The sequence below is a fragment of the Trachinotus anak genome, unplaced genomic scaffold (genome assembly GCF_046630095.1).
Source record: "Trachinotus anak isolate AG129_WGS33_773 ecotype Australia unplaced genomic scaffold, CSIRO_AGI_Tana_v1 ptg000028l, whole genome shotgun sequence".
Taxonomy (NCBI): domain Eukaryota; kingdom Metazoa; phylum Chordata; class Actinopteri; order Carangiformes; family Carangidae; genus Trachinotus; species Trachinotus anak.
In genome coordinates, this window is record NW_027273879.1 from 5,090,948 (window position 1) to 5,109,720 (window position 18,773).

The 18,773-nt window shown below is 41.0% G+C and overlaps 3 protein-coding genes across 8 annotated transcripts in view; 1 reads left to right on the forward strand and 2 right to left on the reverse strand.

The window, feature by feature from the left end:
* rpl7a (ribosomal protein L7a) overlaps positions 1-18,773 on the reverse strand; it is a 164,578-nt gene that overhangs the window by 24,080 nt on the left and 121,725 nt on the right. The window contains exon 1 of one of the 5 annotated variants that reach the window (XM_071465223.1): positions 16,411-16,415. The exons of the other annotated variants lie outside the window; for them this stretch is intronic. Coding sequence (XP_071321324.1) covers positions 16,411-16,413 — 3 coding nt within the window. The 5' untranslated portion in view covers positions 16,414-16,415. Of the gene's footprint in view, positions 1-16,410; positions 16,416-18,773 lie in introns of those variants that run through there. 5 annotated transcript variants of the gene reach the window in all.
* ptges (prostaglandin E synthase) lies at positions 4,914-7,959 on the forward strand. Its single transcript, XM_071466691.1, has 3 exons — positions 4,914-5,153; positions 5,273-5,355; positions 6,813-7,959. Exons 1-3 carry the CDS (start codon positions 4,929-4,931, stop codon positions 7,060-7,062), a joined length of 558 nt encoding a protein of 185 aa, XP_071322792.1. The 5' UTR covers positions 4,914-4,928; the 3' UTR covers positions 7,063-7,959.
* Positions 10,585-18,773, reverse strand: part of garnl3 (GTPase activating Rap/RanGAP domain like 3) — a 70,469-nt gene continuing 62,280 nt past the window's right edge. The window contains exons 28-31 of one of the 2 annotated variants that reach the window (XM_071465203.1): positions 18,640-18,699; positions 15,449-15,667; positions 14,764-14,884; positions 10,585-14,670 (exon numbers count right to left, since the gene is read on the reverse strand). In XM_071465203.1, coding sequence (XP_071321304.1) covers positions 14,505-14,670; positions 14,764-14,884; positions 15,449-15,667; positions 18,640-18,699 — 566 coding nt within the window. In that variant the 3' untranslated portion in view covers positions 10,585-14,504. The remainder of the gene's footprint in view (positions 14,671-14,763; positions 14,885-15,448; positions 15,668-18,639; positions 18,700-18,773) is intronic. The other variant, XM_071465204.1, reaches the window with a different exon arrangement.

Sequence of the window (18,773 nt, forward strand, 5' to 3'; positions counted from 1 at the left end):
GGGCTGCTGAGAGGATATGATGCACGCACTGAGCATTCTTGAAGACAGGAGAACAGACGCACTGTACAATTCAGGTAAGAGCCAAAAACAAAATAAAAACTGTGTCAGGGGAATGACTTTCACATGCACACACACACACACATGCATCCGCAGCATCCATCCACATAAGACACTGGCATGTTTCCTGCGCTGCGTGTGTGTCTGAGCTTGGATGCAAACATAGAGCCCTGACATGCTTATAAATCACTGACATGAAGGCTACAGTGAAAACGGGATGCTTTACTTTTTACGCTGTGCAGGACGCTTTTCATAAGACACCAGATATATTGATATATAACTGAATATCCCGTAGGAGTAGTTGTACAGATCATTGGATATTAAATCAGCAGATAATACAGGGAGAAATGCTGGACAGCAGGGGAGTCTGAGGCTGGCTCGAAGAGGGTCGCCCCTGCTGTGTCCATTCGCTGGGATGTGATGGGTGTGGCAAGTAGCAGCAGACGGCTTGTCCATTCCAGCCTCATCATTTCCAGTCTTACATGTGCTTTACACGGTGAAGGTCAGATGATAGATTTAGGAGAGCTGTATTAAGTGACTGTAATAATTACCAATTATGCCTGGAAATGTGTGTGCCAATATGAGAACAGCCTCTCCAAAAGGAACAATTAGTTTCACAGATTCCCTTGAAGCTTTTTGATTGCACAGAGCTCACAGCATCCACAGTTGCTCTCCACACGGAAGCAATAGTGTAATGTTACCAGCTAAAATAACTCCCGTGGAAGTGATCTCTGTTTATGGCTACAGCTGTCAGAACAAACTGGATTCTGCCTGGTTTGTACATACATTTTTAATATCCCCAAATTATAAACACTTGAGTGGGTTTCACCCATTTTACCTCAGTTGCTACTCTCCTGCTGTGTTCACAAAGTTAAAATAGATGTTTGCCACAAGAGCCTCAAATCAGTAGCAGCCGATTCAGAAATCTGCAGTCGAGTGCTGAATAGGACCAGAGGGAGGAAACAGATTACACCTGATTTAAAGACATGTTGCCTGTATTGTTTTTAAGATGATTTGAGTTGCCTTTTAAAGCTCTTAATGGTCTTGCAGCGCCCCACTTGTCTGACATGCTTGCAGTGGCCTGAGGATCCAAGAGAAGCTCAAAATGTTGCTGTCTGAAAATCAGCCTTAAATATTTTATGGCCAATATTTATTTAATTTCACCATTTATGTTTATTGCAGTCATGTTTTACAACATATTATTCTCTCCTATCTAATTTATTTGTTATTGCCTTTTGTCTATTGTATTGTTTTCAAATATATTTTTGTCTATTTTATTGATTCTATGAACATTTTCCATCATTAGTAATAAATTGTTTCACTGTTTACATTTGTACTGTCTTATTATCAGCTTGTCCTGTATAAAAGCTGCTATACAAAAAAAATTGATTGGTTGATACAAGAGAACAACATTTTGTCCTTGAAAAGTGACAGTGGAATCTCTACATTAATCTGCCACTAACAAACGTCCCATCTAATTCTTTCCACAGGCATTTATTATGTCGACAACATAGCCTATATCAAGCTGCAGAGAAGATGAATAACACAGGAAGTGATTCATTAATCAAAGTGGTATGGGCCACTGTAAACAGGCTCTGCGGTGATTCTGCACCCAGCTAAAGCTGAATCAGAGAGCTGCAGGATCGTCAGAGGAGCAAGTCACCAGATGAGTTGTCCCCTGGACTGAAGGAAGATTTACTGGAGAGTCTGTTGCACACTGATTCAGCCCCTCCCTCTCTGAACTCTAGTTCTTTGGCTTTTGCAAAAGCCAACCTCTAAATATTTACATGCCGTGTCTGGCAGCTCCAAGAGATGGAGAACACCTTGAGACAGACTGATGGTAATGGCTCCATGACCTTTAAACTCCGGGTTACCCTCATTGGGCCCTACAGGCAGGGCTGGATGTGAGACTGCTGTGGTGTTTTGGTTGCTTTGAAAACAGGACAGAACTCGATCAACTCAATTGCCCTCTTGTGTGGTACTCTGTGCTGCACCTCCCTTTCCTTGCTTGTCTAATTTTTTTTTTGCTGCAAGCCTTTCAAAAAAAAAAAAAAAAAAGAACCTGATAAACACAGCGCAGGGAAACACTTACTCACAGGCATTGGCATGGGATCAGTCAGTGTTCTACACTCAAGAATTAGACTAAAAAACCTCTGAGTTTTCCCTGTCTGAACAAACAGATAGAATAATAAAAAAGAAATTATAAAATCTAAAAGAAAGAATAGAAACTATTTAAAAGCCTGTTTGTATAAATAAGTGATTAAAGAGACTGCAGCTTTCTCCCCTTATATTTATATATAGCTGCTTAATATACGGAACATATGCGTACAGTGTATGAAACATGAAACAGCAGTAATTGGTGTGTACTGTGATATCTTGCAAATATATTCTACAATATATTACAAATACAGTGAATTATTAAAAGGTACATGAAAATATTGTATTTTTTTCTTAGGTTTGTGTATCAATGAAATGTTTCATGCTTCCTTCCTAGCCTGCAAAATACAAAATACATTAATGAAGGTGGTGATTAACGTGTTGTAAGGATGACTGTGGATACTAGCGCCTGTGTGAGTGTGTAGACTAACCGTGTGTAGGTACCTGTATAATCCGTCTCCTGACCTGCTTGCACACACCATGGGCTGTGCCATGTGTTCCCAGCTGGTCGACATGTGGACAGTGAGAGTGAGCAGGACGGGCCGCAGGGCCATGGAGCTCACCGCCTACCCACAGATGCTCCAGGGAGGCTACCACAGAGTGACAGGCCTCCACTACATGTCCTCCTTCTCTGATGCTGAGGACTGCTGTGATGACACCAGCTCGGGCAGCTCTCTCACCTTGGACTGGCAAACTCAGGGGACTGATGGCTGACACTTGACCTGGAGGAGTTATAATACAAACATGTAAATAAAGGTGGTGAAATACGCAGGAAATGTGCAATAAATGTGTTTATTGTTGTTGAAGAGAAATAGGATGTGAGTGATGTTTGTTGTTTTTTTCTTAAAATTAGATCAACCTTGTAGCGGGGGTTGTTTTTAGAGGAATTTTATTCCTCTAGTAACCAGTGGTGGAGGAAGTATTCAGATCTTTTACATAAATAAAAGTAAGAATGCAGCAACGTAAAAGTAATTTTACAGTTAAGGTCCTGTATTTAAAATCTTATTCAAGCAGTGATGAAAAGGTCATAAAGTAGAATTAGTAAAGTGTTGTACATGCAGTTTTATATATTTGCAGTTTACTATTTCCATTTTATGCTAAATATACTTTATATACATATACTGTTCATTTCAGAGGGAAATACTGTACTTTTTTTTTACATGTATCTGCTGGTTACTCTGCAGATGAAGATTTTACATGAAGAAACATAATGTTAATTAAATCTGATTAATCGTTCGACAGTATACTGTATTAATAAAAACTAGCTGCACCTCGACCAACTACACCATTGAAAATGCTGCCTAACTGTTAAGGCACCAGTAAAGATAATAATATATTATACTATGCATTATAATATACCATTACGAAAGATGACAGTCTGCATCACAAGTACTTTGACTTTTGATACTTTGGAAGTATTTTACTGTTGTAGTTGGTTGAGGATACTTGTAGTTTAATCTATAACAAATTACATATATGATTACATTATATCATCTATGTATCATGTATTTAATTACCTTAGAACAGTATTTAAGTTCAGTACTTAAATATACTTTCACATTACATACAGTACATTTACCACATTCTGCCACTGCTGTCATCACAATTTTTTTTCATAATACTGTTGTGCTTGTGGTGTTGAGCAACTAAGGTGCAGGATCATGGCACCACAAAAATCTGGGTTGAGATGAAAATGTCCCTTGTTTTGCAACTTGCCTCACAGCTCATGTTTTGCCAGCAGCCTGACATGAAATGACACACACACACACACACACACACACACAGAATATGTAAAAAAGAAATGCTGCCTGGAAGTTAAGTAGTCTCTGACTCAGATCATATGAGTGTAGCAAAGAGATTTTTTTTGACCAGAGGCATAATACACACCTCATTAATAAGATTTACATTTAAGGAAGGGTTGCCAATGTTATCCTGCTGCATCTCTTTGTGGTCGTTTGTGAGTCTTTTTTTGGTCATTTGACTTTCCAACAGGAAACGTTAAGTGTCTTCATACAGGGGCTCTTCATACTTGGGCCTGTGCCCAAAAGATCTGTTCATTGGTCCATCCAGTGTAACTGTACTCAGATACTGTGCCTCAGTACAGTTTTGAGACACCATTTTATGCTACTTTAGACCTCACTTTCATATTTCTGTCACTCTATGCTACTTTATTGCACCGCTATATTTCAGAGGGAAATATTTTAACTTTTACTCCATTACATTTATCTATAATTGCTTGTAACATGTCAGAATATGATTTTACACAGAAAACCTATGCGATTTTAAAATCATACCCTACATTGTGTAAAGTAGTTCAACTTTGCTCCACCTGTACCAAAGTCAAACAATCCAACTCCAGATTATTATCTCACAGATCCAGATTATCATCAAATTATTTTCTGGATCTGCACCAAACTGAACAAAATCAGATCCCCACACCATTGATATTTATATTCTGTTTTTTTTTTTTTTTTTTTTTTTTTACATCAAGATCCAGACATTTTATCCTGAGAAACTGACAAAAATGTCATAAAAATGCACAATGCACCGACTGAAATTCTGCCTCATGGAAACTTTTACTTTGTTGCAATAGTCACTTTGTGACGAGGGAGCTGTTCAAGCGTAACAAAGCAACACATTTCACTAGGAATTTCACCCCCTTTTTTCCTTTTCTTTCTGGGATTGACATGAATGAAACATTTCCGTTTCTTCGGATGAACCTGAGTGGGCGGAGGCGTCACCGACGGTACAAAACAAGCTTTCCCCTCGGAGCCACTCTCACTTTCAGCAGCCCTCCTCAGCACGCTCCGGTCGAGACAGCGATGGCAGTCATGATAAGAAACGAGGTTTTCTCCTGTTTTGTTTTCTACGGCGTGCTGCTGGTGATCAAGATGTACATCATAGCGATAATAACGGGACAAGTGCGGCTGCGGAAAAAGGTGAGTCCATGATTGAGACAGAGTTAAAGGAGAGGAGCAGTGTTCACTGATACATAACAAAAAAAAAAAACAAAAAAAACAAAAACCAAACAAACCATTTTTATTTTCTTCCCTGAAAGGCTTTTGCCAACCCGGAGGACGCGCTGAGACACGGAGGATTGCAGTTCAACAGAGAGGACCCGTACGTGGAAAGATGCCGGAGGTGAGAGCAGAAACCCTTCAGAGACACACTTACACACAGACTGTAATCATGAGAAAAACACCAACAGTTACTCACTCATCACTGTTACTGTCGCACCCGGTGGTGGAGGAAGTGTTCAGATCTAAATCCTGATAAATTAAAAGTTTAAAGTAATAAAAGTCGTAGCCTATCATGAGAAGAATGCACTGACAGCAGAAGTGGAGCTAAACAGTGTAGTTCTCACTGCAGGAATATGGCGAGTGTTACATGTTGGATGTTTTATACTGATGCAGTAAAACCTAACTACTAAGTTAAAAGCACTGTGAATTATAGTGGAGTAAAAGCACAAAGTGGCATTAAATGAAAATGCCCAAGTAAAGTGCAAGTAGCCTACTTCAAATGTGTGCTTATGTGCAGTACAAGTGCAAAAATGTACGTGGAAATCCTCTTCACTTATTTCCCTACAGTTTCTACATATTTCTACCATGATTATTACTCTGTATCTGTTTAGGAAAAGTTAAAAGTTCATGCAGAGTGCTGACGTTTCTGTGGCTTTGGTCCATTTTCCAAACATGCATGTGCCAAATGATATATGATATGAGATATGATGAAAAACAAATGTCACTGTAATATTTCCTGCAAATTTTAATTTTCTTATAATTATTTAAAGAAAGTTTTCTTTCTGGCGAAATTTTTCCATTCAGAAGCAGCTCTTCAGTGAGACCATGTGTTTTCCTGCAGTCTGTTGTCAGCCTGTGGTAGTTCTGCTTAGCTTTGTTTTAACTTGTCATGATCCATGACATACTGAGGAAAGTAGATGTTTTTCTACTAGTAAAAATAACAAAAACAACTTTCCCTTCTGTTTTCCTGGACCATTCATGAACTTGTGATGGGAAACAACTGTCAATTGAATTGAATTGACATTTACAAAATCAGATTTTTGCTGGGTTTTTTTTTTTTAAATTAATCTGGCACGGCACCTCTTTTTGTAATGTACTCTTTCTGCAACAACTGCTAACAGAGCAGGTTCCCGAGAATAATATTATGATAAGGTTCAACCCTGCGGGTAAAGGGGAAACAGGAAATTGCCAGGGCTGATAAGTTGTCTGACTGTGCAGACATGAAAGCAAAATGAATTTGAATCATTTGTTAATCATTTACTTTACATTGTTTTTTGATTTATTTACCATCATGTTTGGAGTGTTTTTCAGGCAGCTTTCCACAACACTGCCAACAAGTGAAAGTCACAGACGTCTGCTGTTGTATGATGCATGTGAAACTGGGTCACCTTCACTTGAAGACAACCAATTCTGCAGAAACAATGCAACATTTTAATGAGTAATTCAAATAGTTGAGGAAAACTTTAGAGGGCGTCATCACCTCACTGAATCACAACATTGCAGGCTATGAAAAGCAGATGTGTGTGTCTGGAGTCACACGCTGTGCATCAGTGTGACCGAATCTTCTCTCTCCCACAGAGCTCATAGGAATGACCTGGAGAACATCCTCCCCTTCCTCTTCCTGGGCGCCATCTACTCCCTGACTGGACCTTCGCTGGCTGTGGCCCGCCTCCACTTCCTGGTCTTCTTCCTGAGTCGCATGCTGCACACCCTCGCCTACCTGTTCGCCCTACGAGCTCCCACCCGCTCTCTGGCCTACACCGTGGCACAGATACCTTGTGTCTCCATGGCTGTGCAGATTCTCATGGCGGTTGCAGCGTACGCCTAGAATATTCAGAAACGAGGGACTGAAGCTGATGTGGGGCTCTGGCGCATAAAGGTGTTGGTTAGAATTTGAGGCCTGTGTCAGAAAAAAAAGGCAGGGCCTCCTGGGAGGGAGAACGTAAAAAGACAAGAATGTCAGTGCAATATAATGCAAGGTGTGTGATTACACCAGTTCTGGGTTTTGTGAGCGTTTGTCAGTATTTTTATTGTTTTATTCACAAATGAGACAATGCCCTAAAAGCTAATTGAAGTTGACAACTTGTACTGTACTCATGTATTTAAAATGCAAATGAAGGTCGTCGCTCTTTATGTTTTCTTGATGGATATTAAAAATGACTGACCGACAGCTGTAGACATTTGCCTCAAGCCACTTGGGAACATTCTCCAGCACTGCACTGTACAGTATGTTGGTCCCCGTTCCCTCTTCGTGTTTACATACAACACAGACCACCATTCATGTGGTGTTGTATCCACCGTGGCTTTATCTGTTTCCTGTGTGGAAAGTCTACAACTGTTGTGTTAACATTTGCTTGCATGCTACCTACAGCAGAAGCACAACGGATCCGCGCATGATGACTGACGATGTGCTGAAAGATTTTGATACCACTCCAGTGGAATACAAGTCGATGCTTTTACTGTGAGGACTGTCTCTATGGAAGAAGACAGAAGTTTGGACTGAGAAATAAATCTTACAACAACCTGCCGAGAAAGAAAGAACATAAAAAAACAAAACAAAACAGTGGAGTAGTTGTTCTGATGTGTAATATTTAATTTTATCTGTGAAAACATATTTCAAGACCATTTTTAAAGTATTGTTATGATAATTTATTATTCAGTTTATTGTACATAGTGACCTTTTTCGACACATTTTTTTGTAGACAATAAAACAAACCACAACCAAGCTGTCCCATGCTGTACTTGAATGTGATTTGTCATTTCAGTGATTTATTCATGGGATGATTGTTGACTTTGCCTGCTTGTGCAGAGACAGTGTGTTCCAGTGTGAGGGGGACGGGGCCCCACTTTATGCGTGAGAGTGAGATGATCCAGAAGTCTGCGGCAAAGCTCCAGCATTCCTTTACCTATTATGTAAGACCTCTCGACTGTGCTGTGTTCTCTGTTGTATCCTGTGGGGCTGGACGGTGCTGGGAAGCCATATAGGCGTACTGAGGAACTCCAGGCCGCTCAGTCGTGCATTCGTACTGAACATGATTTCAGTATACATGTGGTCTGTGTTTGTGTTTTGCGTAAGGAGCGGAATGCTCCGGTTTCCCATGTTTTCACATCGTCTTCGGTTCCGTTCCATCTCTCTCCTGTGTGATTTGAATTTCCAACATGATGTAATCGCAGTAATCTCATTTCCAGTGATTTTCCTACAAGTGACGACTGATGACTCAGCTCGAAATTACAAAGCAGGAATGTTTTGTGATTATAGTTTTTACTTTTCTTAACAAAAGAAATATCACAAACCCAGAGAACATGGAGGGACTGGAAAATCCTTTTTGCTGTGAATGAATGGGCCTTAACAATACATATGATCCGGGTGAAACATAAAGCCAATAACATGCCAGGGGCAGACAGGGGTGTGTCTATATCCTTTGTATGCGTCAGTGGTGTGGTCGTCCAAACCTGCCTGTAGCTTCAGGGGAAAAAAGGAAACGAGACATGTTCTCCATCCTATACTCCTCACATTTCCTCTCTTTGCGACTCACTTTTTCAGCTGACTCACACACACAGACTCACACACACAGACTCACACACACACACACACACACACACACACACAAATCACAGACCTCAATAAATGAGTTGAGTAACCGGGAATGTATGGCAACATATAAGAAGGTTTTTTGTTCACGCCAGATCAGGTTATAACTCTTACAAAAGCTCTGTTTTCATTGCCCCCGGCTGGTCCCTGTCAGGAGGCCGGTGTCTGTTGGTCTGTTGCTCAGTGGGTGTAGGCTCTTCTGGCTCCAGCAGTACAGGGAGAGAGTGGTGAGAGGGAGAAATTTAACATGCAATAAACTTGGAGAAAAAAAAAGGGAAACATTCCTGTGGTCTCATCACACTGCAGTTATGCTATGCTATATTACTTAGCCACCTAGTGGCCACACACAGACAGCACTAATGAACAAACAGGTGGCTCCAATTTTCACCTTGTGCAGGAACAAATTGTAGCAGCTTCCTGCATAATCACACCCAAACTCCTCATTAGCCTACAAGGCAGCACATGTGGGCCTTAGTAAGATCTTTTTCTCTCTAGTTCTAGTTTGTGTTTAATTACAGTAAGAGGCAGATACACTCTAATTTGGTAGGAATTAGTGGGAAAATAATCACGTCATTAACAGTTCAAAGTGATAAAAGGTGTGAGAAATTCAAAGATCTGTCAGAAGTGAGGCTGTGAAACTCACAAGCTTGGCCTCAATTATTTTTCTGTCATGCTCACGCATGGATACAATAAAGCTCCCAACCACAGAAAATGCTTCACTGAACAGAAAACAGTGAAACAGTCATGTGAAAGAAATGACTAAATAAAGCAAAAGACAGATCAGATGAGCATAAAGATGAAACGTACAAACTTCACCTGGAGATCAGAAGCTCAGGTGGTGAAATGATGAAAGAGCCACTTTAAAAGACAATTTGTTGAAGCGTGTTTTTAGCGTAGATACATGGCTCTATGGCAATGTGCATGTAAAATATCTCACTGCATTTTAGTGAGATGTAATTTAATGCAGTGGCAGATCGACATGATAGTGGCATGGCACAGTGGCTGGTACTTTTGGATGGATCACCATGAAATTTTGGTCAGACATCCATGTTTCCCAGAGGATAAATCCTACTGACTGTGATGAACCCCTGAACTTTTCCTTCAGTGCCGCCAGCACATCAACGTTTTCATTTATCATTTGTCACATTTGTTGTCTGAACAACTCTTTGATGGATTTATGGCACAGACAAACATGTTACCCACACAATGACCTCGCAACTTTGGTGATCCCCTGACATGTCATCTAGTGCCATCATCAGGCTGTAGACTGCCTTGCTTTTCCATAATTTGTCTTTTTGGAGAGAAAAGTGATAATGAGCTACGGTCTCCTTAAAAGAGATGTGTCGCCTTGATCTCTACAGGCAGGTCGGTCCTGTGTCTAGGAGTCTTGAGTAGGGACGATCACCTTTGTGACTACAAATTGACTTTGGAAAAGCATTTGCAGATAACATCTAGTCACCTTGTCGAGCTTTATAAAGTTATCTATGAAATTTTAAAATCAGTTCCAAAAGCAATTGGAAGCCAGTCTGATGATACAAGGACTGTTGAAGTAAGATGTTGAGGTCCTGGTTTGAAGAAGTTGCAGAGAAGAAAGATATGTTTACTGATGCTAGTACACAGGATTTTACAGAAACAAACTTGAGCTACTATTCAGTACATTAATCTATATGTACTGTATTTGTATTTGGTTGGACCAAACACCTCGAGACACCACAAATTCCCTGTGTAAGATCATTTAAAAACAGAAAAACAAACACATTTCAAATTTCATAAATATTTATTACATATCAATGAACAGAATCAACTACTTTCACAGCAGTGGTCTACAGCACTTGTTTAAAATAACTGCTCAAATAATAATAATCATAATCATAATAATAATAATCATAATAATTAATAATATAGTTCAGTTTCATTTGAGGCCACATTTGATACACAAACATGTACAAGTAGTACTTGGCATTAAAAACGATGGCAATACAATATTTTAAGACACTTGGTGTTTTTTTTGTGAATTTTCTTTGTTTTGATATCACAGAGAGGTTCAGCAACAGTCTAAACAGTAAATATAGATTCAAATACAAAAAACAAACAAAAACAAACAAACATAAAAAAAAACAGTGAAAATGCCAAGGGGAGGTAGAAACAAAGAGTACTTGACAGAAATACAGGAGAAATAGGAAACAGCATGAGTGGGAGAAGCAGTCTTCCCCCAGTCACCCACACTCATTCAGAGCAATAAACACTAAAGTAGAGTACCTTTGTAAAACGCCCACCCCACCCCCCACCCCCTTCTTCTTCTTCTTCTTCTTCTTTCCCCTTTTAGTTTTCTGAGTCGTGTTATAGTGTTGGAGGGGTTCATACTGAGACAGGCAGGAGGAGAACAGAGGAGAGGCGGGAGTGGGGGAAAAAGGAGGAAGAGGAGGCTCATGCAAAATCTGAAGGCTGCTGCGCTGTGAAACCACCACACAGAGGCGCTCTCACACCGACTTCAGCATAGTCACAACCACTGCTCCCAGGTCGCCTTGTTAACCCCACTGAAGCTTTCTCCCTTGGTTTTACTGACTGCCTGGTGTTCAACGCTTAAAACCTTTTCCCCGTTTCATGTTAGATTCAGCTTTCACACTGACTCAGATACTGTTTATATTTTAATCGATTTGAAAAAGGATGACTTTTTGCTGTCTGTGTTGAAGACCAAACTTTTCCAGATTCCTCCCTCTGAGCTACAGCGACGTCATCAGGGCCCAGGCCACTGCAGGTGTCTTATCCTGCCTGTGAGCTGATTGCAGGGGATTGTTTCCACCTGGCCTGGGTCTCTGCAGCGATGACAAAAGCCTCTAAACAGCCAGGACTGACATGGCTTTTGTGGTCTTTAAGTGTATATATTTCTGTAATTTACACCGTAAAGGTTTACTCCACTGGTTTTACACATGAAGTTCAGTTCAGTTTACCATGAGGAGTGCTACTCAGCCTGTTGAAAAAAAGTTGTTTAATGTTCTCTGTGGTTTTAGAGCAAGCTTTTTCATGTCAAAGGACATAACCTTAATGAAATCATCAGGGTTATCTCAGTTAGGGCGTCAGACTCATGTTGAATTCAGGTCACATCGTTTAAACCTTAATTATGAACAGCTGAGGGAGAAAAAAAAAAATCTCAGCATCAGTTGCAGATAACGGGAATTTCTGACTCCCGCTTGGTGGAAAGTCGTTCTGTGAACATAGCATGTCCATTAAATTTGGGTTTAATTACATAGAACAATGGTCTTTATTTGCCAAGGCAGATATATTGGAATTTTCCTGTCGTAATTACCTCTTGGACATTGACGTGAATGCCATTACCATTCAAAAACTCATAATTACAGTAACTCTGATATGACATGAACGCAGCATGAAACCATTTAACACATACTTTAATGCATACATTTACAAACTGGGTAGAAGAAGTTTGTGGGTATTGAGAGGGTGGGGGGATGGGGGGGGGACTGGTTCACGTTGTCATCTAGTAAAAGATTCTATTGAGCTGCATCATGGGAAATGTAGGATCGATCAAACACTAATTGTTAGAATATCTAGGCCTGTGTGACTAATCTTTTTAATCTCTATCTTTAATCTGTCTCTTTGGCGTCCTTCAGCTTTATGGAAGTACAACACTAAGTTGCTCGAAACTGTTTAAATCTACATAATGACAATAATAAAAGCCAGGGTGTCAGAGACTGCAGCTGACTTCCTAAAAGTTTTCCTTTTCTAGAAGGACAACCAGTTCAGGGTCCAGACCAGGGTCTGACCAAACATCTGTAAGTTTAATTGATGACATGTCTGATTATTGATGATGTCTGAGTGAGTCAGTCTGTGTGTTGGTTGTCAAGTCATGTATAGCTGTTTGTCATTGGACACATGGTGGTGAAATGGGGATAAAGACTGGAAAGTCACGGTGTCCAGTGAACTGGTGCATTGGTCAACCCATTAGTCCCAGCTGTAAATCAGCCTTTTAGATTTCAAGATTTCAAAGTGAAAACAATTATTTTTAAAGTAGCTGATGTGTGTGAGTGCTGAATCCCTAACTGGGTTATTTGTTTGATATAGTTAGCCAATTTTACATGCTTTTCAGTTGTAGGTAGTTAGTTCAGTTTTTCATTTCCTACTTTAATATTCTAACATTATTGAATTTAGAATTTTTCAGTTCTTGGTTACTCTTGGTTTTAATTTTAGTTTGGTAAATGCAACATTTTCCTAAAGGTACTACTGTATGTTTTCAGTATTTATTTGAAATAAATTCTGTGTAATTGTTTAATCATATTAATGTTTCAATAATTGGGACCAGTTCACTGCCTTTCTGCACCTTCCACATACAGAAAGAGACAAAAACTAAAATTATTTCACACTTAATTTTATTTTAGTGTATAGTGAGTAGTATTTTTTGACAAAATTATGCTTTTACCATTTCAATTTATCACAATATACTGTATTTCAACTTTAGTCTTTGCCTAAAACTTGTGGTTTTATCTATAATTCTCTTGCTGTACCATCGTACCTGATCACACATAACAGTCTAGTAAAAAAAAGGCTTTTTTTTCCCCCTTGTAACACCCACACTTCTTCTGTCGTCTCAGGTTGTGGTTTGCTTTATGCTGTTATGTTTGGTATGATGTCGCAGACCTCATGGTTTCCAGAGAAGCTATTTTTGGCGCAGAAGACACAACACTTGTAGCGAAGGCGGGGTCATGCAGATTTAAGGTCGGCTCATTCTTATGGGGTAAAATGTTTAGTGCGTGTGGCTTTGCGAGCGTGCCTCCAGTAAGTGACTTTGTCCTAGATGAAAGGAGTTGTGGGTCACCGTGGTAATCTAATGTGGACTACAATCATGGCTGCTACTGTCAGACACCAGAATACGGTGGCTGATCGAGGTGTAGTTCAGTGGAGGATGCTGGGAAATGGCACTTGTGGGAGACTTTGCCTCCAGCCCTGTCTACCTGTGTACTGTGAATAAGGTGAAGAATAAGGACTAATATGTGCAGAGAGCATAAAACATCATACCTTTACTAAATGTGGGAATAAAATGGATTTATATAATATATCTATAAATATGCATCACAGACATGACAAGCATACATGCCTGTCACTGTGTATGCATTTTCATGTATAAACAGATGTACACATACATATGCATATCATACAACATTTGAAAGTGGATCGGAAATAATCACATAATATACAACACATATTAAGCTCTGGCAACTTCCGAGGGCATTGTGAACGCAGAGAATTTAGTCGTGCCTCGGTGTGTAGATTTACATTCAGTTTGTGGTTTGGGATCAAACCGTTAACATTATCTCGAAGCTGTTGCAGAACTCTGAATAAACCACGGCATCTTACACAACCTCATCGCCTCTTTGGGTTATTTGCTGCGGGGGCAACACAAACACCCAACACACAGTGGCTGAGGGACTGCTCACGAAAAACAAACACGCACACAGACACGGCTTCAAACTCCCACTGCACCCATCTTGTCCAATGAATGGAGAGACCCAAGATACAGGGATATAAGCAAAAAAAAAAAAAAACAACAAGAAAATAAAAAAGGATCCAACAAACAACAACTTAAAAACAAACCAACCAAAACTATAAAATAATGGTGACAGTACAGGAGTGGGTGGGCAGAGAAGTGCACGATGGGATTGTCTTCACTTTAGGTCCAGGACATCTTCTTCAAAGGATGTTAAGAGGACGGATGCGCTGGCGAGGGGCGGGCTCTCCGCTCGCAGCATCACCTTCTCTGGCTCGGCCTCCGAACTGGACGAACAATGCAGCTGGACGTCCAGGTCTGCTTCCATGGAGTCTGAGGCTAACCTGTTGTGCACAGAAAGATGATATATGTCTCAAGCTCAAATAACATTATGCGACTGTCAGATGTGCGGCTGCTGTTGAATCTGTCGCTGTCACCTGTCACTGTTGGTTGACGTCAGCACTCTTGCTTTGGGCTCTTCCTCAGTGTTCTTCTTGCTCATCCTCCTCTGTTTGACTGTTCCGCTGTCTGACTTCCCACTGGGTTCCTCTGTCAAGCCTTCATTGTTATGAGGTAACAGAAAATGGGCGTGACTTAAAGCAATGCTTTACTTGCTTTACTTAAATAAGAACAACAATACAACTCATATCGATGTGAAGCTATAGCCAGCAGTCAGTATGCTTAGCTTAGCACGAAGACTGGAAACAGAGGGAACCTTGTTTTTTTCTGTACAACGTGTAAAAGGACAGGTTGTGGGTTCCTTTCTGTGAGTTGTGTGATGGGCTACTTCTTGACTGGGAGCAGCGACTTCCTGGAGTCTCATCTGCTTCCTGATCAAGGAATAGCTTAGCATATAATGTGCTGATTAGTTAGCTTTGGAGGCACAGGTAGTTGGCTTTTGTTACCGTTATATTGAGTCAGGCTAGCTGTTTCTTCCTGTTTCTAGTCTTGATGCTAAGCTAAGCTAACTGCTTGCTGGCTGTAGCCTTAGAGTTAGCATACAGACCTGATTCTAAGCAAGAAAGCTGAAATGCACATTTCCCAAATTGTCAAACTATTGCTTTAACACTGTCATTACATTAACACAAACAAAATTCATTGTATAACAGCTTTTCAGTTTACCCAGCAGCTCCTTCCGTGTGCGGCTGGCTATCTCTTTGATCTCCATGCGAGATAGGGAAAGTGAGTGTGTTGCAGAGATGAGGGGAGTCGGCGGCACCATGGTGGGGGCCGGAGCCGTCAGAACCTTGTTGACCAGGGGTGACTTGAGGGGTCTTTCAATGCTGCGGCCCACCAAGTTACACAGAGGGATCTTGAAGATGTGCTTACACGCTGCTTCACCTGCAAGGAAGAAACATAGAGGAAGAGAAGGATGGAAAAAAGAGGAAGCAGGGGAGTAAAGTAAAGAAGGGACGAGGCACATGACGAGACAGGACATGAAACAAGAAATTAAAAGAGCAAAGAAGGGAATGGACATAGGAAAAGAGACAAATAAAAAGGGAGAGGGATGTGTGGCAGTGAATGAAAAATGTATGAAACTCCTGGCTTGAAGCACCATAGTGTTTTTGCATGTATTAGCCTAAGAGCTACAAAACTGCATATATGCATTTAAATCATACCATATCTTTTCAGACATTCCACGCAGCCACTGAATATTTCGCCATCGTCGAATATGATTTTTTTTTCTTCAAAATTTCTATTGCATGGTTGATACAGTAGGGAGCAATGAGAATAGGTTGATATTTTGGAAGGAGTTTGCTGAGAGTTAGAGGTGAAAACTGATATTAGTATACTGTATGCTAAATATGAAGCAGGAGCCAGCAGGCAGTTAGCTTAGCTTAGCACAAAGACTGGAAGCAGGGGGAAACAGTTAGCCTGGTTCTGTCCAAAAGTGAGAAAATCCACCTACCAGCACCTTTAAAGCTCATTTATTAACAAGTTATTTTGTTTACTTAAACTGTTCAATAATGGAAGTGATTGTTATTTTAACACTTTAGTGTTAAACAACACACAACATGATAATTAGTGAGTTTTGAGTCTTTACTTACCACGTGCTACCTCTATCTTCATATGTAGCATACGGACATGACAGTAGTGCAGTCCTCTCATCTAACTCTCAGCAAAAAAGTGAATAAGTGCATTTCCCCAAATGTCAAACTATTCCTCTCAGTGGTGCATTCAAAGACCCTCTACGATTCGGCAGATTAGAGGACTGCTGTCATGTGTTGTATTGTCAGAAAATCTAACTCACAACACAAACAGCAAGCAAACATCCTGTCAATGTCAAAACCTTAATGTGAACTTGACATGTCATTGATTTAAAAAAAAAAAAAAGTCTTTGAATGCACCAGTAGAGAAAGATTTCAAAACAGATGCATGCTTGCAACAGCATAAGCTTTCAAAGCTGTAATAAAAATAAAAGTGACAAAATGTTTATTGTGATGCATAACTAACCTCAAGCCTCTGCAAGTCGATTTCTATAGCACAATATAATTAATGGTAACCAACAGCTACCTAGAATGTAAGAAATCAATCTAAAACATTATAGTGTGCTTTGGAAAATAGGCACTGTAATGTGTGTAAAGTACAGTGACTGGTAGATTATGAACTAAAATATGCAAAATGACCTTTTTTGTGACTTTATTGCTGTAAACCCAAAATCTCTCTCTTGCTCACACACACTCGTATTTTAATGAGTCTGGGAATTGACAACCTGATACGACAGAGTCAAACCTCGATATTCAAATGAAGACACTCTGAAGTGATTAATAGTCCTATTTACTGCAACAGCATCTGCTCATCATCCTTACTGTAGAGAGCTAATGTAATATAACTGTTCAGTTGTAGCCATTTAGAGCAGACCATCTATTATTCAGCAGAGACTATAATTGCTTAAAGTCTGTTTGGGATACATTAAATGGATGTTTGGAGTTTTTCAAAGGGCACAATCTGCTGGCAAAGCTGCAGCGTGCCAACTTGCAGTGCCCAGTCGTGCCACCGGGGAGCAGTATTGCAGTTCAGCGGCCACACTCTGCTCCATTGAGACAGGCTGGTAGTGACATGGATGAGACGGGATCATTGTGGAGGCTATGCTGCACAAAGAGGACCGTCTCATCTGAAATGTCAGAGGGTGAGAGGTGAGTAAAGAGCCGCGGAGAAAAACAGAGGGTCACTGCCGACGGTTGACAGGTACACTGTGTTAGTGTTGTTACGGAACCTCTGTCCTGTACCTGCGCTGTCATACAGCAAAAATGGCAATAAAACCAAAATGTGGCAAAGCATGCAGTTATGAGGAATATATAATCACAGAGATCAATATATTCCACATGCGTTTCTGGACCCGGGGAAGTGTCACGCTCCATCACACTGGCGGGCGAAATAAAAAATAAATATGAGGAGTGTTTTTCAGCACTAATTGAAGTTGAATTCTCCTGGGCAGCAGGCTGTTCTGCTGTAGGTCTTTGGCGTGCGTTTAAGCCAGTGGAGATAGGTGGCGGCTAACAGCCACATCAGTAACAGCATCTTGTTCACATTACTGATGCGATTACGTCAGATGAAAACCCTCCCCGAGGAGCAGATACAGCAGGTGCACAGGCAGTTAAGAGGATGGGATTTTTGTCAGCACCCCTTCCACCTCTCTTTCTCTCTCTCTCCCTCTCTCTCTCTCTTCTTCTTCTTCTTGTTCTTCTTCAGCCTACCCCCTTCCTCTGCTATCCCCCCCACCTACCCTCACTCTCAGATTGTGGCACCGCTGTTTGGACAACCACTTTGGATCGAAGAGAGGGCTGACAAAAGTCTCCATGGCGACAGTGCAATCTGTAAATCATGCTGCGGCAGACGTGTCTTCTCCTTCCCTCTTTCCCTTTTCTCCCTCCTTCTCTCCCAACCTCCCGCTTGTACACAGCCCCTCCCTTCTCTCTCATGCTCATGCATACCTCTTCCGCGTCTCCTCCTCTCTTCCTCCGGTAATTCTGAAAACCCTCTACCCTTGATCAACGTTATCTCCTCTGCCTCACTTTTTAACTTTGCACTCTATCACCCCCCCCCCCCCCACCCCCACCCCCCCCCCCCCACCCCCCCACACCCCCCCACCCCACCCCACCTCTCATTCTCTCCTCGCACTGGTGCTTTAATTAGTTAAGACAGAAGGGGGGAGGGGGAAGACATAATGTTCACTTAACATTCAACCAACGTTCAAGTCAACATGCCGCCTTGGAGCAGACAGGGTGATACACTCTGGGAACACGTGCATGTTAGTGAGGCACCATTATGAGCGTTTTCATGAACTGAATTGTGGGAGAATCCTGCAGTACCTTCGGCATCCTTAGACATGTACAGGGAAAGCTTGGTACCATAGGGGATCCGTATAGAATCTGAACCAGGGATGAAGAAGAGGGTTACACACACACAGTACACACATTTAGGATCACACACAAAGTAGGTTCAC